Source organism: Polyodon spathula, chromosome 5 (genome assembly GCF_017654505.1).
Source record: "Polyodon spathula isolate WHYD16114869_AA chromosome 5, ASM1765450v1, whole genome shotgun sequence".
NCBI lineage: Eukaryota > Metazoa > Chordata > Actinopteri > Acipenseriformes > Polyodontidae > Polyodon > Polyodon spathula.
Window position 1 is genome coordinate 76,110,190 of NC_054538.1, and position 25,854 is coordinate 76,136,043.

General features: G+C 37.2%; 1 protein-coding gene across 1 annotated transcript; it reads left to right on the plus strand.

Annotated features, from left to right (window-relative positions):
• Positions 1-3,045: 3,045 nt before the first annotated feature.
• Positions 3,046-25,562, plus strand: fshr (follicle stimulating hormone receptor). Its single transcript, XM_041251372.1, has 10 exons — positions 3,046-3,355; positions 9,083-9,154; positions 18,619-18,693; positions 19,538-19,612; positions 20,730-20,804; positions 22,035-22,115; positions 22,490-22,558; positions 22,936-23,007; positions 23,448-23,633; positions 24,393-25,562. The coding sequence occupies exons 1-10, from the start codon at positions 3,201-3,203 to the stop codon at positions 25,516-25,518; spliced, it is 1,986 nt and encodes a 661-aa protein (XP_041107306.1). The 5' UTR covers positions 3,046-3,200; the 3' UTR covers positions 25,519-25,562.
• The last annotated feature ends 292 nt before the right edge of the window (positions 25,563-25,854 follow it).

A 25,854-nucleotide genomic window follows, 5' to 3' on the forward strand; every position in this document is an offset into this window, starting at 1 on the left:
TTAAAACAGTTTAAGGTTTATATCTTATAAGATTTTCGTCAATTTAGTGGCTTTTATGGTTCAAAGAAATATACAGCATAGTTGTAAATGTAGATATCAAGATAAATCTAAAGTTTTTTTTTTTTTTTTTTTTTTTTCTCTGTAACATATCTTTGTAGAAGTGCAGCTTTAATAGTAAAAGCAGTTGTAAAATGTTATTTGAGTTTTAAAAAATTCTGGTTTTATTAACCTCATAATTTACAGCCATGTAAGAAAGTCAATATAAGAACATAAGAAAGTTTGGCTCATCTTGCTTGTTTGGTTGTTAGTAGCTTCTTGAAGGATCCCAGGGTGTCAGCTTCAACAACATTACTGGGGAGTTGGTTCCAGACCCTCAATTCTTTGTGTTAAAAAAAAGAAAAAGTACTGGCTATTTTCTATTCTGAATGATCCTTTGTCTAATCTCCATTTGTGTCCCCTGGTCCTTGTTTCTTTTTTCAGGTCGAAAAAGTCCCCTGGGTCGACATTGTCAATATCTTTTAGAATTTTGAATGCTTGAATCAGTTTGCTGCATTGAGTCTTCTTTGTTCAAGACTGAATAGATTCAATTCTTTTAGCCTGTCTGCATATGATATGCCTTTTAAACCCGGAATAATTCTGTTCGCTCTTGTTTGCACTCTTCTAGAGCAGCAATATCCTTTTTGTAGAGAGGTGACCAGAATTGCACACAATATTCAAGATGAAGTCTTACTAATGCATTGTACAGTTTTAACATTACTTCCCTTGATTTAAATTCAACACTTTTCACAATGTAGCCGAGCATTTTTTTTTTTTTTTTTATAGCTTCCCCAGACTGTCTAGATGAAGACATTTCTGAGTCAACAAAAACTCCTAGGTCTTTTTCATAGATTCCTTCTCCAATTTCAGTATCTCCCATATGATATTTATAATGCATTTTTTTATTGCCTGTGTGCAGCACTTTACTCTTTTCTCTTAAATGTAATTTGCCATTTAATGATGTTTGGTACCACTTTAACATTAGTATCAGCTTATCTTTATACTGTAATAACACATAACATAATAAAAACAACTCTTTGCCACTGTCTTATAGAGAGGTATAACATATTAACTGGCCTGTTACAAATGTACATAGTTTGACACTTCAGTTTGGAGGTTGCAAAATGTGTTTTGACTAATAGATATTTATAACAGCTTGGTATGACATGCGCTATTGGGATAGTTTAGGGGGGTGCAAATCTCAATCATCTTACTGATACTCAAAACAGTTCCATGCTGGAACATAACAGAAGTGAACACTTCATTTTAAAACATTGATGTTGGCTTACATTTTTGATTCTGGTGAATATTGGATTGACATGCTTATGGTTTTTGCCATTATTTTTTATATGTAAACAAAACAGAAACAGATTCTACCAATTATAACACTTCAAGTATGCTTCCCTCATGTCAGCCTGCGTGCTTTCAGAATGAGTAAGCAGTGTTAAACTAGTTTTCAATGTCTTTACTTCTCTGTTTCTGCAATTTTATTATGCATTGATAATTTGCCAGCACTATAAACAAAATCCCATCATCATGCCCCCTTAGCTACAACTGCTTGTAACACCTGTCATACTAGTAATCTTTTTTTATACTCTGTGTACCTTAAGCCTCATTAATCTTATTCTAGATCAGCCGATAACCACCCCCCCCCCCCCCCCCCCCCCCCCCCCAAAAAAAAAAGTTTCAGGAACCTGTACATTGTGTTGAAATTGTATTAATCTTCTTGCATTATTCATTCTAGCTAAATTGTATTTTAAATGTCAAATAAATCTATACTGGGGTCCATTTCAAATCTAGTATGAATATGAAAATAAAAGTAATCTTGTAAGAAGATTTGTTCACATAAATTCAACCCAAACGCATAAAATAATGTTACTTTAATCAACTGTATGTCTAAAATATGAATCTAAATTCCCTTTTAACACTTGATATTTTGTGTGAGAGAATCATTACTTACATACACAAATAGTAATTTAAGAATTTTTTTTTTTTTAAAAAGGGTTTACCCAATCACAATCTAAGCTAGGAGTTACAAACTTACAAACGTTGGGAGAAGATGTGACAGTTCACGGAGGCTGTTGTGCTCACAATGTAAAGTGGGACAGACATTTTGAATGAGAACCCTTTAAATTAGTTGACTGCTAAGGGTCATATTTTCAAAGCATTTATTCCAATCTTTAATTAACTCCTATTTTTTCCTATTTTTTTTTTAATTTCTCCTATTTGTCAAACAGCCTATTTTACAAAACTAAAAGCGAACAACTAAGTTATATAACAACATGATTTTGTTTCTCTTTTAAAAAATAGGGGATAATTAAAGAATGGAAGACACTTTGAAAATATGGTCCTGAGACAGATGTAATGCTTTCTAAACATTAATGCACAACAGGATCTCAGCTATGGTTAAATTCTAACAAGAAGAGCAAGACAGTGAACTAAAACTAGTGTAAAGGTGAACCCCAGTTTTCCTATTGGTTTTTACATTATGTTCCTTCCTATCTAAATTTAGAAAGCAGAGAAATCAGATATACAAACTGCTTTGCCAAAACATGTAGCAATATCAATTAAAGGGAGACACCCTCTCGTGTTGATTTTAAATTAAGATTGAAAGCATTTTTTTATATAATTTGGAGTAAGTATTTTAAAGGGAGCATTTTATCCCCCATTTTACACTACTTGTATTTTTTTGGAAAGTAGTAATTAACATGACTTTAACTACTTTACTGTGTGTAATTTGAAGTGGCATTTATTATCTTTTAATATTTCTCCAAATTATTTACCGATTGTTACCTATTTATAGCGAAAGGTGCTATATTTGAAATAAAGATTGAATGATTAAATCAACAGTATCAACATCACTTGTTATTTAAACTGTGAACTAAATATCAAGAAGAAGAAAATAACCACATCTGGTGTTATCAGCAAACTTTTTTTCAAGGTCAGCAATGGGGCTTGTTTACAGTACTCTAGTCAATCCTAGCTGTATAACTAATCTCTGTGTGAGTTTAGCTAACCAATCTGCAGAGCAGCTCTAGCCAGATGAGATCCTATTTATAGTCTCTTGAAGTAGAATAACATATCGCCTGGTTTTTAGTGCCTGTTCTTTCAGAAAAGTTGAATTTAGGTGTACACGAATCTGGGATTTCTTTGAGAAGCACATCATGCACTTGGTCTGGTCTTACCTGCTGCTGCTGATTTTGGGAGCACATACTGATTGCCATCAATGCTCAGTGAATGGGACCACAAGGATTTTTTCCTGCCTTGATACTGCAGTGCACGAGATGTCCTGGGACATTCCAAGCAACACCACACATGTGTAAGTACTGTATCTGAATGAATTGTAAAGTTGTTCACTAATGAGAAAATACCTCTGCATGCTAATTGAAATCGAAAGAGTATACACAGACCTACATTAAGAACTGTTTGTCCCCACTTAAGGAAGTTGGAATTTCACTAAATGTATCGCTACTGTTTCAGTTAAAATGCTGATGAAGTTGATTATAATTTGAGTCAATAGAAACAAGCCCCTGATATTTATTATTATTATTATTATTATTATTATATTATTATTATTATTATTATTATTATTATTATTATTATTATTATTATTATTTCTCAGCAGATGCCATTATCCAGGTATCAATATCTCTGATTATACTCACTCTAAAATGTATTGGCCAAAAAACTGATTTGTACCACACTCTCCCCTACAAACACACACACAATTTTAATAAAGTTAAAACGCTTTATACTCCACAGATTAAGTTACTCCAAAGCGTAAAATATCTCAAAAAAGTAACAAAATAGCCTTTCAAGTGAAGTACCATGAAGGCAAGATCAGGTACTGTCTAGTAACTTTAATAATCCCAGCTTCTATCTAATGGGCACTGCCTAATGGAAAAATATGATTTAAGACACACTTAGTTGTTTTTACGTGTCACCCAATGCTAAAACACACCAAAGCAATTCCCCAGGCTTGGTCTATTCATTAACTCATGGGAGGATACAGTACAGCGATCAAAAGAAGATTACTTAGATGCACGGACTCTATGTACTTTGGTGATAAAAAAAAATATATATATATTTAGATTTTAGTAGATTTCCAAAACAATCATTTTGACAGAATGCTTCAATAAGTTCTTTTTTTTGGCCTTTCGCATTATCAAACTAGTTTTTAAAATATATCTGCAATGCCCACAAACCTGTTCAGGTGTTTAAATCTGGGGAAAAAATGGCCTTTACAAAATGAATGATTAAGAAAGTTGTACTGTACTGTTAGCTGTGATGCCAGAATATCCTAAACATCAATATCTCTTTGGAGAATGTGTGCCAAAATATCTCTACATGAGGATTTCATTTTACATTTTTAAATGCACAGGAATAAACTCTATCTAGATTGAACAAAAATAACTTCCCTCTTTTCAGTTCTGCAAAGCTGAAATCAGGGTAACATTAAGTGTCTAAGTATAGTGTATTTACATAGTAGTTGCATAGCAGTACATGTGTGCTGTTGCATAATTACAATGTACTTAAGGTTTAAATCTTTTTGCACCTTATATGTAAGCATGCAAGTGTATCAGAAAAGGGTTAGGATTAGGGGGTTAGAGTTAGGGGAGTTAGGGTTAGGGGGTTTAGGATTAAGTTTTGAATTAAGATTTTCCATGCATGAAAAATACACATAAAGTACATTGTAACTATGCATATAACATTGTAATTATGTGTAGGTGTACTGTAACTACTATGTAATTGCACAGTAATTAGAGACACTTAATGTAAAGTGTTACCCAAGTTGTATCCTGGTGCTTTCCACTGTTGAAACAGACATGTCATAGAGTTAAGAATACTCTGTAGAATTTTAAAATGTTCAGCTGGAAGTATGCCTTCATTGGTAAAGCAGGATGCAAGCTGGCTCTTTTAAGTATCTATTGGCAATAGGGAAGAAGGGTCCTTGGCCTCCTTAATATTTGCCTTTATTCACTTTATGAGGCTATTGCCAAACATGTCAAGGAAACGAGCTTGAGGGACATGAAGAGACTAATTAAAGTGCACATACATAAGATTCACTGCCAGAGTTCAAAACTTTGAACTTAGACAGAAGGCTTATACAATAATTAAACAGATGTGTGTCCTTCCATTTCAGTTGCACCAGTACTGAGGTCAGCTTTTTTTTGGATTTTCACAGGTGTGTGGTTTTATGTAATCAAATATTTTAAACATAGACGTCAAACAAAACACAGATAAAAAAAATCATGCTACTCTTCCTGTGCAGCTGCAGCCAGCTGGCGAAGGTTGGCTGGTCATGGTTGCCTCCTGTCGATGGCGCTGCCGATTTGGTCCAACAGATGTTCAATTGGACTCTGGTAAAGACAAATAGCTGGCCAGGGCAAGACCTTGACATTGTGAAGTCTTGCAATTGTAATCCTAGCACTGTGTGGTGTTGCATTGTCCTGCTGGAAAATTGACACTTCCAGATTGGTTACTTTTTTATGGAACTTTTTAAAGTTAACAGCAACAGTTCATAGCCTAATGCATTTTCAGATTTCATCATTATAATCTGAGAGAAGAAGCAATTTCCTTTTTTTCTAAGTACTTTTATAGTAATTCACAGAAAATCTATCTTAAAAAAAAAAAAAAAAATAAACCTAACAAAAGTTCCTAAATAGAGTGTACATGATCAAGTATGCTGTGAGTTACGGTGTTTTTTTTTTTTTTTTTTTAATAAACTGTTACTGGAAGCTGTGCTGCTCATCTGTTTTCCTACCATCCTGAAGGTGCTTGTATTGTGTCTGTTTGTGTTTGGTTATTTTGGCCATCGAGCCAGTTTGTTTTGTTTATTATTTAAAAGTGTTATTATTTCATAAATCTTGAGAGCAGTGGCTCATTTAACCCGTAAATCCCTGTGTGTTTCTTCCGGGTCTGACGGTACCACACAGCCATCTTGCCACAGTATCTTAAGAGAAAGAAACCTGTATCTTAATGCCAAAGTTCTTCTCTTCTTATTACTATATCATATTAGAAATCACATCAGCAATCAACCAATCACAGTGAAGTATTTGCTACAATTCCACACCTACTGTATTTATTGTATTCACTATTGGTACCATACTTAAGAACAATGTTCTTAAAAACATGGGTTTTCAACCAGGAATCTTAACATTAAACGTTATTGCCAGTTTGTTCATCAGTATTTGATGCACAAATAGCTGATGAAATACAATTCAAGAGCAGACTGGATGACATTAGGCTACGGACCAATTTGTAATTTAATGCTGGAGCACTTTAACAGCCTTTTCTCGTTAGATGGTGTCAAAATAATTTGACTCTTTCAAATAAGCACTTTGTTTGGTCTGCACAACTGCTGCTGTTACACAACTAGCAAAAAACAACATGCAAGATCTGATCTGTTAATCGCTTGCGCTGTTTATTTGAAGCTTTGTAACATCATTTTTTTCTTTTCCATTTAGTAAAACCTATCTCACCTACATTATTGTCAGTTCTTTTTTTCTTTGAACTCAAGACAGTAAGTTTCAGTTCTTCCTGAAGTTTATTCCAAGAAAATGGAGCAAGAAAAATGAATGCCTTTTTGTTTGCACTGTCACACGAGCAATGTCAGGGTTACGTTACAGTTCTTTACAACTGTTAATGCAAGAGGAAGCACTGGAACCAAACTAAAGAACTAAAGAAATCAAATGTAAAGTTAAACTAAAAAAAAAGGGGGGGGGGGGGGGGGGGCTGTGTGGAGAAATTTAAGTGCTTGCATAATATATAGCTCTCTAGCTATGTGCAGTTTGGTTTCAGTATAGTTTATATTTTAGGGATTTTTCAGATTGCATTTTGAACAATTTGTGCCTTTGTAGAGACAATTACTTTTAGTACCTGATTTATACAAACTTGCATTTCTTTTTGTGACATCCCAGCTATCAAAATGAGCTTGGTTTTTCCCTTCTTACAAATAATAATAAGCCACACTGGGCTCCTGTGTGTGCATTGTTGTGAATGATGGCACTTTTCTGAGTTATCACCACCACTGTACTTTAAGTAACAATGAACTGCAGTTTCAAAACAAGAACAAAATTATATTTCACTTCAATTGGCTCTTGAGATAATTAATAAATACAAAAAAACTTTAAAAAAAACAAAGTTCCTTTGTTGTTTTATAAATTGTTCCTCAAAGTTACGCCATGGGACGTTCTATGACCTGTATCTCACTGATTTATAACTTTGTGCTTTTATATAACCTTTTATGTGGTTTTAGAATTATTGCAGTTTGGATATTTATTTTTAGAAAAAGTGTTCCATTGAAACACTCTGAATTGGGACATTTCCACATTAAAGCATTACAGAACATCTTGTCTTGGCTTTTGTAATAGCTGAAAAGAATAAAGGTCCTGGTGTCAAAGCTGAGCCAATGACAAAGTACAGCTAGGGGTAATTCTGTTTACCACCTAATGCCTTCATACTATATCAAGTGGGTAAGATCCCCACTGCACACGGGACTGGGAACCTCAGCCTGGGATAAATATTACATTGTTTAGAAGGAAGGTACAGTACCCGAAAACAACTGTCAATCAGAGCTCAACTAGGCAAAAGATGTGGCTTAAGCAACACAGTATCTGAACATTTGGACGGGAGAGTCATTTAATACTTGCATCTGGGTGTTGATAATTAACTAACAATAGTGACATGGGTTTCAGAAAAACATCATGTTTCTGCATCCTTCAGACAAACACACATTCATTGTAATGAGATTGCAAAGCAGGCAGGTTATTCATTGGGAAACCATGAGGTTACTGACCAATCATTTGCAAACGGTGAACTCCATAAACCAGCCAGCCTATTATGAACTAGGATGCCACAAGTTACAATCAAATAGGGAAAATAGGCTGCAAACATAGTATTACTGGGTAATTATACATTTTGCATACACAACTGTGAGGCTGAGTAGTCCAGTGGTTAAAGAAACAGGCTTATAACCAGGAGGTACCTGGTTCAAATCCCAGCTCAGCCACTGGCTCGTTATGTGACTTTGAGCAAGTCACTTAACCTCTTTGTAACCATCTTTCAGGTGAACATTGTTGTAAGTCACTCTGCAGAATACAAAAAGGGTAACACCAGGAAATCATCGGTCTTTGTAACCAAGTTTTTCTAAGCACGCTGACTGATTCAACTGTTGGATAACCTATTCTACAGGAATGCTTTCAATGGGTCGGTTAAAAGTCCAAAGAGAGCAAGTGGTACCGAGATGGGTTTTCTTGGGCCCTGTTAAACGTGCTTGGAAAGCAGGACTCTAGATCTTCACTTCCTCCAGGACCAGTGTCCCTTGGGAAGAAGCTCATCATGGACATTATCCAGCTCCATTCTCGAATCTCTCAAATTAAACCTTACGCAACTTTTCAGTTACTAATGCAGTCTCCCCAACCCTCTCACCCTGTACGCACTCACACACATACACCCACAAAGCACCCTGCCTTGGTGGAAAATCCCATGAGGTCTTATTAAATGTAAATGTCCTTAACCGCTGGCCCATAGGGGGATGTGATCTTATCTCTGTAACGTGCACAAAAAGTCAGTTGTTTTTTATTTCACATTTAAGTCTATATATTTAGCTTTTCTATATATCTATTATTGTATTTAGGATTGGGTAGTTATTTTCTTTTTTTTTCTATTCAGCCAGCTTTCCTATCTGGGCTGAGGTAGTAAATTCACTCACTTTAAATCTCGGATACAGTGCATGTCAGTGCAATATCAAACACTATGTTTTCTGTAAACGAGACAATGTAAGGGTAAGAGACTTACTCCTGAATTAAAATGTATTGTAAACTCACAATAATAAAACTGGTGGATGTAATCACAATCACCCCTTGATCAGTACGTGTTGCTAATGCGGTTAACTGCAAATGCTGATGCCCCGAGATCAGGGTGTTAGCGCTTAACTAAATTAGGAACGTAAACAATTTGGGAATATCGCTATCAACTAAAAAATGAAAAAATTCAACTTGTACTTGAGTTCGGGTGCATTTTATGACATGTTCTTTTTTTTCAGGTTAATTAAGCAGACAAAGTTGAAATCGTTTCCAAGCGATGTCTTTTCAGGACTCAATGGACTATCCAGCATGTAAGTATGTGTCTATTGGTATTTGTATTAGTTAACTAAGAACGATTTCCAGGATTGCTGAAACAAATATGTTTAAAAGTGTTGTTATCAAGGTTGCTGGCAACACACCAGTAAATGGGCCTGTGCAGAGATAAGTTTATTGAAATGCAGGTTCATGACTCTGTTGCAAATATAATAAACTGCTCAGTCTGTATATAAACCCTCAGCACATCAAGGATTACATGATTACGGTGAAGCGATTGATCTGAAACTTATCATATATCATCAGCATCCAAACCCGCATCAAGTTTGCTGAGCAGAAGTCGCTGTGATAAATTTTAATGTCAAAATGGTGCCACAAATCTTATCGAAACTCACCTCGAACAATAAACTGCTGCTGTTTGAAAACCATTTGTCCAACAAATTCCAAACTTGGTAGTTATTGTCCCAGTAACAATGGAATACAAATATCTCAAAATGATTATGTTTTATAAAACAAGATGGCCGCCGGGTGTACGTTTACATTTTAAATTTAAACCTGCGTCAGTTGACAAACGATTTACTTGACTAACTCCAAACTTCACAAGCATCTTCCCTGAAACTGTATCAATACAACTGACATTTAAAAAACTGTGTTGACCAGAAACGAAAATGGCTGTTTGATGCATTTTTTTAGAAACCTTTCGAAATCTTCTTCTTGGGAACCAGTAAAGCGATTGATCTGACACTTAGCATATATCATCAGCATCCAAACCTGCATCAAGTTTAAGAAGCAGAAGTTTCTGCGATATATTTTAATGTCGAAATGGCTGCCACAAACTTTAACGAAGCGTTCCCTTAACAGCAAACTGCTGCTGTTTGAGCAGTTTGACTAAAAAACTCCAAACTTGGAAGTTATTGTCCCAGTAACAGTGCAATACAGATATGTCAAAATGGTTATGTTTTATAAACGTACACCTGGCGGTGTACGTTTACGTCCAAAATTTAAAACTGCCTCAGTTGACAAAAGATTTATTTGACTAACTCGAAACTTCACAAGCACCACCCTTGACACTGTAGCAATACAACTGACTTTTAAGAAACTGGTGTTAAACCGAAATGGAAAGAAAGCACATAAGTACAGAAGGTGCCGTCTACCAAATCCCTTTGGATACTTTTATGTTAGCTTTAATAAAAACTTTATCAATGTTAGTTATTATAGTTTTATCTTGAAGATAATGTTTTGATATTGTAAACATTTTAAATGGCGCACATAATTATGCTATGATGGGAAGTAAATGGTAACATGATAAACATTTACAGTGCAGACTATTTTGTATTATTTATACAGACTGCTGAATAGAAAGTGAATATAAATGTTTCCAAAGATATTCTTGAATACTATCTTTTAATTCTGTGCATCCAGAGACATGTAATTAAACATACATGCTGTTTGGTATTCTGTCCTAAACCAGTAGTTTGTCAGTCCCAAACTGTTGTGAGATCAATTATATATTAAATAGAAATGTGTTAATCAGAATATTCTGCCTTTTATTGAAACTTTAGTACCATTCAGTCAAGTGAAAATTGTAAAGGGGTACTTGAGCTGAAAACTCCAGACAGAAGGGGTACAGTTTAAAAAAAATGATTGAAAACCCCTAATCTAAACTAGAAAAAAAAACAACATTCCATACTTTCTCCAGTTCATAAATGTGGCACACATGGGAAAGGGACTGACATAGTCTAGTCAATGTGCCATTACACTAAATTTTATAAATAATAATGTATTATTGTGTCTTTTGTATAGATGTTTAGTCTTTGATATGGAACATGATGTATAGTACAAAGTGTAAAAAACAAAACAAAAAAAAAAACATTTGATGCGTATCAATGAAATAGAAAGGTTTGGTCTAAAGGAAGACAATGCAATGTACTTGTTGTACCCCATGCCTTTCTAAATGTGCCGTTATTGTGATTACTGAAATAAGCATCTAATCGGGCTTCACATGATTGTTATATAATTCCACATCCTGAACACATTGTGAGGAACACAGAGCTAGATCCATAACCTCAATCTTAACCACAATCAGGATTCTAAGGGAAAACTGTAGGAGTTGAGTCAGAGCCTTCTTCAGGGAATTGCATTTTACTGAAGAAGGCACTTTCTGAAGCGTGTGTCTACTTCACTAAGATTCTAATAGTTTTACCATATTTCCAGTTGTCATTCAAGTTTATCAACAGCTGTAGAATAACGGAAACATACCCAGTTATTTCCAGATACTGTAGTTAGATTTATGTTTGTCCATTAAAGCATGAGGCTTGAGTTACATCAGCCACCACATGACCCTTTCCATGACCCCTCTGTCAACATCTCAGAAAAAAAAAAACTTCTCAAAGTTACTTCTTAACCTGGCAGATAAAAAAATAAAATAAAATAAAAAAAAATTGAAACTGTTGCAAAGTTCAAATACAATTAGAACAAGTTACAATTTTCTCTCTGTTATTCACTTATTTCAGTAAATAATAATACTTGCTTTCCTGTGGCCACTATCTCTGCACTGGCCATTTAGGCTCTGTGTGTGTGATATGCTTGTGAATCCTTTCCCATTGCCTCCCACCACTAAGGGGATCAGACCACAACCTTGACTTAGGATACATGTGTGCATCTTTATCATGCCTGGCAAGAGGCTTACGCTGGTCATGGATAAAGTAGCAGTCATTTACTTCAGCAAAAAGCCAAATCCAAACATACATTCAGCAGTCAGTCCCCTGTCGTAAATATTGTACAGGGTTCTTTGCACAGTTTGTTACTGGGAAACAGAATTCTCAATCTGAATCTTATCTAATTAGAATCTGATCTTGTGAGGATGGATTTATCATATTTCCACATGCAGTGTTTCCTCTGTAACCTTGATTTGTTATATCTCAGGCTGTATACATGCTGCTCTTACAGTACATTAAACACTGTAGGTACTGTAATACACTACTGAAAAATCTATTGGGTACTTTAACCTTTCCTCTGCTTAACATTAATCATTTATAGGAATCGGCATTAGAGATGACCCTATGATTCAAAATGTCATTCACTGTGTAATTAAAACAAATAGTTACTCTATTTTCACAGCAGAGTGGAACCTGCTATTTACTTATGTGAACACTTTGTATCTGTGACCTGCCATCCTGCAGATGTTCTGGCATGATTGAGTTAACATAAACAAGACAAGGGCCTAAAGCATTTGTACGTATTATATATATATATATATATATATATATATATATATATATATATATATATATATATATATTTCATGAGGCGTGAGCTGGGGGTAGAGATAGGGGTAGAGATAGGGCAGAAGAAGCAGAAGGGAGCGGTTAGTAGGACAGAGTGCCGACTAGAAAGGACCGGACCTAGGATAGAAGAGCAGGCGAGGCCCACTCTAGTAGCAGACCAGCGAAGTTGGTACATGGAAGCTAGGATAGAAAGTGATCACTTAATGAGGGCGGCGATGCCGACATGCTCAGGGCCGAAGGACCTAGCAACCGAAAACATATATGAGGGTTATGACTCGTGGAGCCGCCCCTCAGAGGAAGATGGTCCCGGAAGACTGGGACACGAAAGGAGATAGAGAGGGAGAGGTACCCAGCATCTGAGACTTCTGTAAAGGGGCGCTCGTTAAACGCCCAATTGGCCGAGACTTCACACTGCCTGAGACCTGAGATAAGAAAAAGGCATAGAGTTTAGTATGGGACTCGAGCATGAGTAGCCACATCCCGAACTGTGACAGAGTATAGAACCACCTTGAGTGAGGCAAGATAAGCGCAGGAGCTACGAAAGAACAGAGTGTGGCCAGGGGTCCGCTCTGACTCACACGGTGAGAACCCCCCTGAAGGTCAAGGGTTAGCTGAAGCCATGCCCTGAGGTCGGGGAAGTGAGATCACTTGCCCCCCAAAGGATGGACCCCCAGCACTCCACCAAATCACCCACACCGTGAGACAAACAAAAGAGCACATGCCAGCGCATAACATAAACAAAAGACTAGAAGGACAAACGGGACAAACAGGAGAATGGTTAGTAAATTTAGTAGGATATGACTATGTGTATACCTGCTGCTCAGTGGAGAGGAAAAAACCCCTTGAAGCTAATTAGGGGAAAACTTCTAGTGGCTCCGGCAGACAGGTAGCCACCACTTCAGGCATTCTAGCAATTTTGGAATGGGCTGCAACTATGTTGGAGAGAGATGAATGAACATAAGAATCCACTGCAGAACAGGACCAGTGACCCATGGTCTTGATCAGGCTCTGATTGATGCTGGCCCTTGCAGCGGAGGTGGCTGCACCGATATGGAAGGAATGGGGTAAATAGCTGAGGAGGGAGGCCTGTCCTGGAGAGAAGGGTGGAGAGGTGGGTTGAGAACCAGAGACAAGTGACGATGGATCTGGAAGAATTGATAAATAGAGGGTCCGGGGGGGGGCAGAGTTTCCTGCATGAGAGATACCTTGACATTGCTGAAACGGCAGAGAGCAAGCTTGGTTCTTGAAAGCTGAATGATTTGACTGCACCAGAGTTGGTCTGTCTTTGAAGTGTGCAGCCGAATAAGAAAATAGGAGTTGGAAATAGAAGAGAGGTCACATAAACGAATATCCACCAAGGGGAAGCAAGAAGCTGAGGGAACTGTGAATTCGGAGCTTCTGAGAAAGCCAAGAAGGCTGTGAGGCAGATGGTCTCCATGAGTAGATCCTCGCAGGGGGAGAAGCAGCCTTTCCGAAGAGTAGAGATGATTCTAACATTTTTAGAAGGAGCAGCAACTATATCAGGGAAGGATGAATGAATGTAGGAATCCACTGCAGAGGAGGACCAGTTCCCCCACCTTCGTGATCAGGCTGGGGGGGAAAGGGGAGAGTTGAGGGGGGGTGGGCCTGCTCTGGAGGAGAGGGTGGAGAGAAGAGAGCCATGCAAGGAGGCTAGGAGGGAGGCCTGCTCTGGAGGAGAGGGTGGAGTTGAGGAGGGAGTCCTACTCACGAGGCGAGGGTGGACAGGAAGGAGGCCTGCTTGGGGGGCAAGGGTGGACTAATGGAGAGAGGTCTGCTTGAGACGAGGCGAGTGATGATAGGAGTGAGATGAATCAATGAACAGATGGTCTGAGGGGGGAGGGGGGGGGGGGGGGTTCCTGCTGTGAAGATGCCTTGAAAAGGGGGATAGGGAACTTGATACTTGACGTGTGAGTGGACTGACCGAGCTGAATTGATCCGTCCTGAGGTATGCAGCCAAGTGATGGAGTAAGCATGGAAGGTGGCCGAGAGGCAGCTGATCTCCATGGGTAAATCATTGTAGGGGGAGAAGTGGCTTTTCAGAAGAGTGGAAATTAGCAAATGGAGAATATATTTTGATATAGACAGACGAGAAGGTGAGGCAGGGGGAAAGCTCTTAAGAATCCCACAGAGGGTCAGACAGAATGTTGAATATGGAGAGACTGGAGGGAGTTGGAGAGGATCCCTAGCATGGACCATGAGAGCCAGGTTTTGATTCAAGGGCTATGATTATTCGAATCTGGGCTCAGGGGATTGAAGACGCTGAGCAGGCTGTAGAATAGGAGCTTGAACAAGGTGGAAGGCTGCAGACATGTAATGCTGAGCAGATTGAAGGGGGTTACGGAGAGTAGGTTTCAGTTAAATAGCATCTGGAGAAGCTGAGGATTCTGGATGGGTTGTGGAATCAAATGGGACCAACTGACCGAACTTGGATACCGAAAGTAGAGGCAGAAGAAGAGCTGGAACTGAGGGCTGATGTGGCTGCTGGACTGAACGAACATGAATTGGCTACTGGGGAAGCACGGCTCCTTTGCGCCCCATGTTCTAGAAATGAGGGTAAAGATGAGATGCCGCCTTTCTATGTGTTAGTTAATACAGGATCGATCAGTGGTTTGCTATTATCATGTCTGCTTGAAATGGAAAAGGAAAACTCACATTCAGAGATTTGGGTTTCACAACGCCAGTTATTCTCTTAATAGTGGAAAACCTTAACTCATGATCAAGACAGATTTCCAGTCTCGTACCACATCTCAAACCAAGTATTAATGCTGTAACATTTGGGAGGAATAGGATTGCTGAGTCATATATGAATACGTTAACGCGGTATTTAGATGTCACAATTTGACGAGTTGAACGAGCCCTCGCAGGTTGTAAAAGCCCAGTGGCAAGCAAGCCAGAAGATTGCAGTACTGAGGTACGGAGTTCGCAGTGCAGATTAAGCTGCCTGGTCATCATGGTTACTTGCCACTCCCCGCAGTCACGCAATGAGGGCGTTGCCGTGGTAGCCATGAACTGAGAAGCGCTGGTGGAAAAGTTGCAAAACAGCAGTGTTGTTGAATCTTGTTGTGACGAGTCAAAAGCACAAGCCGCCACATGGCGAAACGGAGCACGAAACTGAATGGACAGGTCCCTAAAACATTGAACGTCGCCAATAGAAGTTCCCATGAAGGAACAGTAATTTTTGCTGGCTCTGGGAGCGGAGGAGGGGTGCTTAATTGCAAGCGAAAAGTAAAGGAATGTTCAGCTGACAGATTTTTATGGTGGATTAACTAGAGGAGCAATGGCAAGGCAAACGCTGACGACGGGAATGTCAATGTCTGTTGAAGGAACTTTAGAGATTTTAGTGGAGGGCCAGTTTGTCTAATAAAGACGCGGACGAGATGAGAAATGAAGCTGCTGTTTGAACGGTGCTGTTGCTAGGCTGGAGGCTGGAAAGAGCAGGAAAGACTAACGCTGGAGCTCCTGCAGCCTAATGGGGAAGCTGAATGATGAGAAACAGCACTGGAGCAGATAGGAAAATATTTGATAATATCTTGGTAGTGCTGCGCAGAGAATTGACCTCCAGTGAAAGGCAACGAAGTGTAGATTAGCGGAGAAGACGAAAAGACGGCGTCTGAGCGTGTGCTACAAAAAAACGAAACGCTAGACAGCAAAAGGTGCAAGTGATCATGGCTAAAATAGTAAATAGGAACTAATTGACAGGAAATTGGAAACCCCCTTGCTACACACCTCCTGAACTTACGCAAGCTAACATATATATATGATATATATATATATATATATATATATAGGATATATTATATAATATATATATATATATAAAACCCTGTTATAATTAATAAATTTGGGTCATATTTACAGGCTGCCCCTGCAATTATAATGCATATATTTTGTAATCCTTTCATAACAACACTGCAACTAAAAACCATGTTTGTTCTGCCAAGTAGTTTTACCATAAGCCATTTAGAACCAGTACCTAAAAAAAATGCCAGCTAGATAAGCACAGATAAGCACAGTCGATACTGGAGTAGGTTGCATACAGGATTCTGCTTCCCTGCCTACTATTACTTTATAAATGAAGGGCTTTGTACCGGGCAGTGTTGTGTGATAGAGTGGATTCTAAGCTTTCCAACATTCTAGATGAACACTGACATGGCAACAAGATTTGACATTTATCCACCCATGGCCTAAACAGCCTTTCCTTGTGAACTGCAGCACTAGCATTTATTTATTGATAGACAAAGTGAAAGACATGTTAGGGTGCTTATATCTAATGACTGGTTTCACAGACCCCATCACTAATCATGCACTACAACACTGTACCTAATGGCTCCTACCCACAAACAATTAAGGATGGTTTCATTAAAGACAGTTCTTTTAAACAGTTATCTGAAAAGTGAGAGAAAAATAACACTTGTTTTGCATGACAGTGCTATGTGATGCAGAGAAAGCTATTTTCAGTTGTTTTTCTGTCTTGGGTGACACATCCATACTTTTATGATTTATACAGACATCAATGCAAATTAAAAATGAAACAAATTCAATTTACAAGAACAACTCTCCTAGGTCAAGGTCAACTCTGAGAAAATGAAATCTTTCTCCTTGAACAATGTATACTCAAAAAAACAAAAACCCATTTCTTTGCTTGGTGATGAACATGGGGAAAAAAATCATACGAACCCCATCAACTTGTCACTTATTTAATTACAGGTGCTTTAAATTGTTTACCTGTAAATATATATTATACTATAACCCAAAAAATAACAAACTTACGTTTTAGTTGTCATTACCTGATACAGACTGGAAAAATACTTTAGAAATGGTATAATTAAAACTTAAACAAAGAATAATGTCTTTCTGAAGTAGTTGGTATCTCTTAGTTGAAACATTTAGTCAGAGGTGAAATTGTGCCGGTACTCGCCAGTACTCTGTACCAGGACTTATTTTAATGCCAGTAATGGTAACCGGGACATATTTCATCTGCTTTTCATCCAATATGGATGCATTCCATCCACTCACACAGTCCACTAGCACAATGTTTCTCAGATGCACTTTCATTCAGCACAGTTCGTGCTGCTTGCATTGTTTCCTCATACTGCTTCTGTTTTTGTTTATGTCAGTATAATCACTGTATGTTGATTGGAAAGCATGGGGATGATTTCAGATAATGCTATGGAGATTAAAATGGCCAAGTACATCATGTTTTTAAGAGTAGTGCCTGTTACATTAACAATGAGAGGGGTAATTTAGCCTCTATTGTGTATTGTTTGAGAGACCTTTTTATATAGGCTCCCTTGTTTATGGTGAATTGATATTTTAGCAGTTATTTTTAAGGCTTATTTTGTATTCATAAATGTATCATGTACTGATATGGATACATTTTAAAAGTATTTATTCATTGGCACTCAAATTGTCTACATTTTTTAAATGTTTACACCCAGATGTGAATGTACTGTAAAACAAGAAAATTTCACAAGCAAGAAATGTTTGCAAATTTTGCGTTTATTAAAAATCCGCAAAATTAATGTGCCATGAAATATATTATTTATACATGTGCCGTACATTAAAAGAAAACGAAGTGCAAACATTTATTGCAGCAAAAATGGACCTTTAGCGAAATTAAGTTGCTGCCAAAAAATCCTGTTATACAGTATCTGCACTTTTTTGTTGAGCGTTTCACCCCTGCATTTAGTGAATGGTGCATTTGGCGGAACAATGCCTGGAGAATGAGAGGGAGGGTTAGAAGGTGTGATTTGGTCTACTGGTCTTGCCCTGTTCTTAGGAAAGGCTTAGACATACCTCCAGGACTGGAGGAGGCAATGCCACCCCTCCCAGAGGTGGCACAGGGGGGGCAACAGAGCAAACCATGCAGACAATTTTTTAAAAAATACAATTTTTGTGTTTTCAAAGTTATGGCTTTCCTAAGAGAAGCAACTTGACAGATCCTCAGCCAACACAACATGAATTTAGATTTATAATAACGTTTTCCACAGCGGCTGTTATTATTGGAATGTCCACTGCAGTCTTTGAGCACCCCTCAATGCCACAGCATAGGTGAAGAAATGCAGAACAACTGCTTTGTGGAGTATCAGTTCTTTATATCGCCCCAGAAATACATTTCTGCAATGTTAACTGCCAAGACTGGTACAACAGTACACTTTTATTGAATCTTACTTTTGAATGTGTTCTGTCCACAGTATGATTTCGGAAAATGGAGCATTGGAAGAGATTGGGGCTAATGTTTTTGCAAATCTTTTACGGCTATATGAAATGTAAGTAAAAACGTTGGCTTATTTTATTTTTTTCAACTGAAGGCATTGCAACATGGACAATTCACCATGTAAAAATGACGATTGAGTCCTTTCCCTACCCTTCAATTAACTGAACAGAAGTGGTATTTAGATACATAGCTGTTTTAAATATTTTAATATGTTGAATGCAAATTGGTAATCCTTTCTAGAATGTTGCATGCTTAGGAATTCTCATTGAATTCAGGGGGAATATATATATATTAACAAATCCCTCATGTAAAACTAGTAACCTTGTTTATGGTATATTTTGCCCAAAATGTAATAAAATTCAATATGTAGAAGCGACAGGTACAACATTATACAAACACATACAGAATCACCTATCAAACATAAGAATACAAAAGTAAATGAACATGAAGTACATGAAGAGACTCTTGGACCTCCCAATGTAGCGCAATAAGCTGATGGAACAGGTCCTGAGGAGTGTTAGCTGATGCCCAGGGACAAATATGAAGGACCAGTTCCCTGGACAGCCTTACATGTGGTCAGGCTAAATTGGCAATACATTAACCAATATATCTTGACCATATTCTCATCAATTAGGCCAAGCCTCCCAGCCAAACACATTTTCATGTTTGTACACAGTATTTTACATCGCGTTTATTACCAATATTTACACATGTATCTATTTGCTTGTGCATGAAACCTATTAATGAATGAGCCTGTGTTACACTTCCACTTGACATGTTTTGATAAATTGCTCCGAGGGTTTTAGTGTTTTTTCCTCAGCAACACTGAGTGGCTTTTACTGACCTTATCAACATTATTATTAATATTGTTGTTGTTCTTCATTTTCTTTTAACAGAAGGATAGAGAACTCAAAAAACCTTGCTACCATTGACAGAGATGCTTTTCAGAATCTCCCGAATTTAAAATACTTGTAAGTAAAATTATACGGTTGAATTAGTAAAGAGACACCTGTTGAACTGTCTTTGTTGAGTTGTATTTTCCTAAAGCATTAGCAGTGAATGCACAGTACAGCAGTGGGTGATTGAGTCACTCTCTCCTGTAGTTGACGAGTTGTGTAGTAACAACATGTGTAGTAATCTTATATTATTTTCGGTTCTTATTTTAGTAAGCACCAGGGCCATCTAACGAACCACTAGTGTCGATCAAGTTTTCACGGAGTAGGTGTTCACTAAATGCTACAGTTTACTAAAGGGTCATTTTGGCTGATCTAGCCCATGTTAAGTATGTCTAACTGAATAGCAGCTTCTAAAATATAGTCAAAGCATGTTAAGAAAAAGGCCCACAGGCTAGAGGAACCATCAGTCCTAAATTAACCTGTTTACTTTAACTTCAAGCAGGCCTATCAATGAATCAGCAGTTTTGAATAATGCAGACAGACCACAAACATGACTGATTTTAAAAAAACTTTGTAACTCAGCATGTTTAGTATGTTTTGTAAATGTATACCTCTAGCATAATTACAGGAATACAGTAATGCTTGAGCATTACTGGTTGTCATGTATTGACAACCAAAAACATTCCTAATGCTGAAGACAAAAACGCACCAAAACTACATATTTTGCATTTTTAGTTTGCAATACTTGGTTAAATTGAATAGCTTGATTTCCCCCCTAAAGCGCAGTGTTTCTTTATTTGAATGTTTCTTTATACTGTAAACTACTGTTGAAAGCTGAGAAAGTACATAGCCACAGCAGCATTGCAATGTGGGAGTAACCACAGTGAAACAGATAATCCCATTTGATTTTGTGTCAGAAATGACTTATTTGAGAAACTAGATTTAATTCTGTATTAAGGCCAAGTAACCAGGAGGGGTCTGGTTTCAATCATCAGTTGCGTCATGTATTGCTTTCTCACAGGAATTATAGTTCCTACGTGCCTAGTAATGGCTTGTACATCTCAGAAACTTTCATTTATCACAGCTGCCTGTGCACTAGTATGAAAGAGCAAAACTGACCAGCACAACTTCTCACAGAAATACAGCATGTTTTAAATTACTTAATGTTTGATTTGTTTTTCTCCTTTTTCAGAACCATATCAAATACCGGTCTCAATTCTTTACCAGATCTTTCAAAGATTAATTCCAGACAACCTGGCTTTCTATTGTAAGTTCTATTTCTGCCTGGTTTTATTATTATTGTTCTACATTATAGAAAACAAAGTGTTGTGCTTTTAGAGCACCGCTACTATAAAATAAATATTTTTTTAATATATAAATGAGAGGCTGATGCTGAACAATACTTTTAGACTTGCTGGTATTGTACAATATATGAGCATTCAATAGTTGATCATTTGTAGTGCATAGTTATCAAGCTGGGTACCACTGCACTTGTGGAATGTCTTGCTTATTAAAATCACGTACCTATTATTGAAGAGGGGTTGATCTTCTACTTAAAAACATAAGAATATAAGAAAGTTTAAAACCAAGAGGAGGCCATTCGGCCCGTCTTGTTCATTTGGTTGTTAGTAGCATATTGATCCCAGCATATAATCAAGCAGCTTCTTGAAGGATCCCAGGGTGTCAACTTCAACAACATTACTGCGGAGTTGGTTCCAGACTCCCACAATTATCTGTGTAAAAAATTGCCTCCTATTTTCTGACTTGCCTCCTATGTTCTTAATGCCCCTTTATCTAATTTTGTTTCTTTTTTCAGGCCAAAAAAGTTCCTTGGGTTGATATTGTCAATACTTTTTTGAATTTTGATTGCTTGAATCAGCATAGTCTTCTTTGTTCAAGACTGAATAGGTTTCTTTATTTTAGCCTGTCTACATGTGACATGCCTTTTAAACCCAAAATAAATCTGTTTGCTCTTCTCTGCATTCTTTCTAGAACAGCAATATTCTTTTTGTAACGAAGTAACCAGAACTGAACAAAATATTCTAGATGAGGTCTTACTAATGCATTGTACAGTTTTAGCATTACTTCCCTCGATTTAAATTCAACACTTTTAACTATATATCCAAGCTTTTAGTTGGGCTTTTTTTATAGCTTCTACACATTGAATAGATGAAGACATTTCTGAGTCAGCATAAACTCCTATATCTTTTTCATAGATTCCTTCTTCTATTTCAGTAGTCATGGATCCCAAGATATAATTACTGAACAATGGGGTTTGGTTGGAGTCAAATGGACAATGAATGTCCTACCTACCTGTTCAAAATCAATGTTGACTTGTTTTATTAGTCTTAGTCTGTGTTATTTGATGATGTGTTTTGTGGGTGGCACCATTTTAACATAAATCTAAAATGTGTATCAGGTATATAACATCATTATTTCTCCAGAAATCTAGGATTACATATATACTGTATATATTCAAATCATGTTTTCTTTTTAGGGACCTTCAAGATAATCTAAACATACAAGTTATCCCTACAAATGCATTTCTAGGACTGAGCAATAGCTACATAACTGAACTGTAAGTATCTGACTACATGACAGTAAGTGTGCCATTTAGCTCTATTAAAACCTTTTCACAATGATTACAAAAAAGGTAGCTGGTTATACAACTCAACATATTTTAAGTTATAATTAATTACGGAAAAGTTGATTTGCCCAGCCAAATGTTCTAACCTCTTCCAGTCGCCCATTTTGAACATTTTTGCATATCTGAACATAGTCACTGTTATAAGTTTAGACTAATGAGATAATGTACAAGTTAATTCCATGGTTTAACATCTGATTGGATTTGTAATTCTGGATTCACATACAGCATTTTAAAGTACTTCATGGAGGTGTACAGTGAAGTATGGCATTTAAAACAATGAGATTAAACTTCCTCTGTCATTGCAGACGCCTGCCAAAGAATGGGATTAATGAAATGCAAAGATTTGCGTTTAATGACACAAAACTGGAGAAACTGTAAGATCCTAATTAATACTTTTGGTTTTATACTTTTATTATCATTGTTATCTTTTATTATCATTGTAGATCAAGTTTATGTAACTGCACTGTAATTACACTATAATAACACATCATACAACAATATGTTTTTAGTTACAAATATTGGCAGCTTCTTTTGTAGTCTGCATTCTGTATTTACACATGAGTGCGTATTTGCAATGCAGTTACTTATTTTTTTCATTTGGTAACACTTTGCATTAAGTGTTTCTTATTGGATACAATTGTGTACTTGCATATATCATGTTAAGTACATTGTAACAATGCATAATAACATTGTAATTAGAGACACAGTATAACGTGTTACCCTTTTTGATTACATGCTTGTTATTTTACAGAATTCTCATGGGTAATCCGCTTGAAAAGGTCCACAGCAAAGCTTTTCTGGGAGTAGAAGGTCTGGTAGTTCTGTAAGTAGCCATGGTAGTATTGTATAATGTAATGGCCATGAGGAGAACTGAACTGAACCTACCTGTGTGTCCCTGAGCAACATTTATTGAACAGATAAATACAGGGAAACACATTTATCTGAGTTTAAAAAAATAAACTTTGCAAGTACTTGCATTGACAGCTTCAATGATATCTAAAGTAACATGTATTCATAGTATTGATTCCTATTGGAACTAAATGAAGAAAGTCAATCCATACATTGAGAATTCTATACTGCATTAATGACCCAAACACATGTTACAAGTAAAAGTTTTATATCATTTTAACAATATGCATTATCGAAAGACCTGATACCTTCTAGAAAATATCTCAACAAAACTATTATCAATTTAATATTTCCATCCTAATATGAATGAATTATAGCTATGAATTGAACTGCTAATTTTACTTGACTTTACAGGGATATTTCCAATACAAAAATCAGCACTATTCCAGAGAATATGCTAATGAATATTAAAAGACTCACTGCTACCTCTACTTACAATTTAAAAAAGCTGCCAAACTTGGATAGCCTTACTGAACTGATTGAAGCCAACCTGACCTACGCCAGCCACTGTTGTGCCTTTGCAAACTGGAAGAAAAATCAGTGAGTAGTTGAATTGCTTCAGAATTGAATAGTGACACTTTACATCATGCCTCTAATTACTGTGTATTTACATAGTAGTTACTTATTACATACATGAGTACTTACACATAATTGCAATGTTATTATGCATAGTTACAATGTACTTAAGTTGTAAATATTTTTGCACAATATATGTAAGTACACAATTGTATCAGAACATGGTTAGGGTTATGGTTATGGTTAGAGTTAGGGTTATTTCATGCAAAAAGATGTACACTTTAAGTACATTGTAACCATGCATAAAAACATTGCAATTATGCGTAAGTACACATGTATTTACAAAGTAACTACTATGTAAATAACCAGTAATTAGAGACACACTGTAAAGTGTTACCAATAAAACTAAAGACATTTCTTAGTTCTAGAAATTAAGATGTATTCATATTTTTATGATTGAGTGTTAAAATAGCATACCTAATAAAACTATCAAGCTAGAAATAAAGAACTCAGACTTTTAATTTAGGTGATTGCTAGTAATTGTAAGTTGTGATGTCAGCATACTATATAACACTGCATCTTAATAGAGAGCTGGCCCTCATACACCCTCAAATGGTCTACAACCTTAAAGAGACCGGCAGAACAGGCTCTTAAAGGTGAATTAATCATAAAAGGGGAAGTTTTAAGAGTAGGTTTTCTTGACAGGGTCCTACCCTTTATGCCCTTCATATAGGATTGAATGCCTCGCATAGAAACCCACTTTTTTTTATGTATATTTGTTAGATCGGCGAAAGACCCGATGTGCAATATGTCTCAAATCAACTACGACGAACCCAACTGGTACAATGAATACTGCAAGGAGGTGACTGAAGTCGCTTGCTCTCCCAAGCCGGATGCCTTCAATCCATGTGAAGATATTATGGGATACATTTATTTGAGAGTCCTAATCTGGCTTATAAGCATCATGGCCATTACTGGAAATTTTGCTGTGATTGCTGTGCTGCTCACAAGCAGATACAAACTCACTGTACCCCGTTACCTGATGTGCAACCTGGCCTTTGCAGACCTGTGCATGGGGATATACTTGCTATTGATAGCTTCAGTGGACAGTCATACCAAATCCCAGTATTATAACTATGGGATAAGCTGGCAGACTGGGCCTGGGTGCAGCATTGCAGGTTTCTTTACAGTTTTTGCCAGCGAGTTCTCGGTGTACACTTTGACAGTGATCACACTGGAAAGATGGCACACAATCACATATGCCATGCAGCTGGAGAGAAAGGTTCGTCTACGGCATGCCTTGGCCATGATGATTGGCGGTTTGGTCTTCTCTTTCATCATAGCCCTCCTTCCCATCCTCGGGGTCAGCAGCTATATGAAGGTCAGCATCTGCTTGCCGATGGACATTGAGTCTCTGGTCTCTCAGTCTTACATTGTGTTCACGCTGCTGCTGAATGTGATAGCATTCATTGCCATCTGTGTCTGCTATGTAAGAATCTACCTGACGGTAAGAAACCCAAACTTCATCTCCAGAGACAGCGACACAAGGATCGCCAAGCGCATGGCCATCCTGATCTTCACTGACTTCCTCTGCATTGCGCCTATCTCCTTCTTCGCAGTCTCGGCCTCCCTGAAGGTGCCCCTTATCACCGTCACTGATTCCAAAGTCTTACTGGTGCTCTTTTACCCCATCAACTCCTGCTGCAATCCCTTTCTCTACGCCTTCTTCACCAAAACCTTTAAAAGAGACTTCTTCATTCTCATGAGCAAATTCGGGTGTTGTAAAATGCAGGCCCGGATATACAGAACCGAGACATCTTCTGTTCACAACTCCCATAATAGAAATGGAACTCCCAAAACTAGCGAAGGCACCCTTTACTCCCTGGTGTCCCTACATCACTCCCATTGACTATATATACTGTATGTACAGTATGCAGCTATAGCCAAAAGTTTAGCATCACCTACAATTTTAGGATTGAGCAATAATTTTTATTATATATATATATATATATATATATATATATATATATATATATATATATATATATATATACACATACAGATGAACCTGCTTTATATCATGATTGCCATGCAGGCATAATTCATGATATAAAGCGGGTCATGATATAAACCAGGTTTCACGTTTGCCTATGCAGCACACATTACATTACATTACATTACGGGTGTGAGAAAAAAAGAAAGAAAACTAACAGTGAATTAAAGAGCAGTGTTTTAATACTGTACA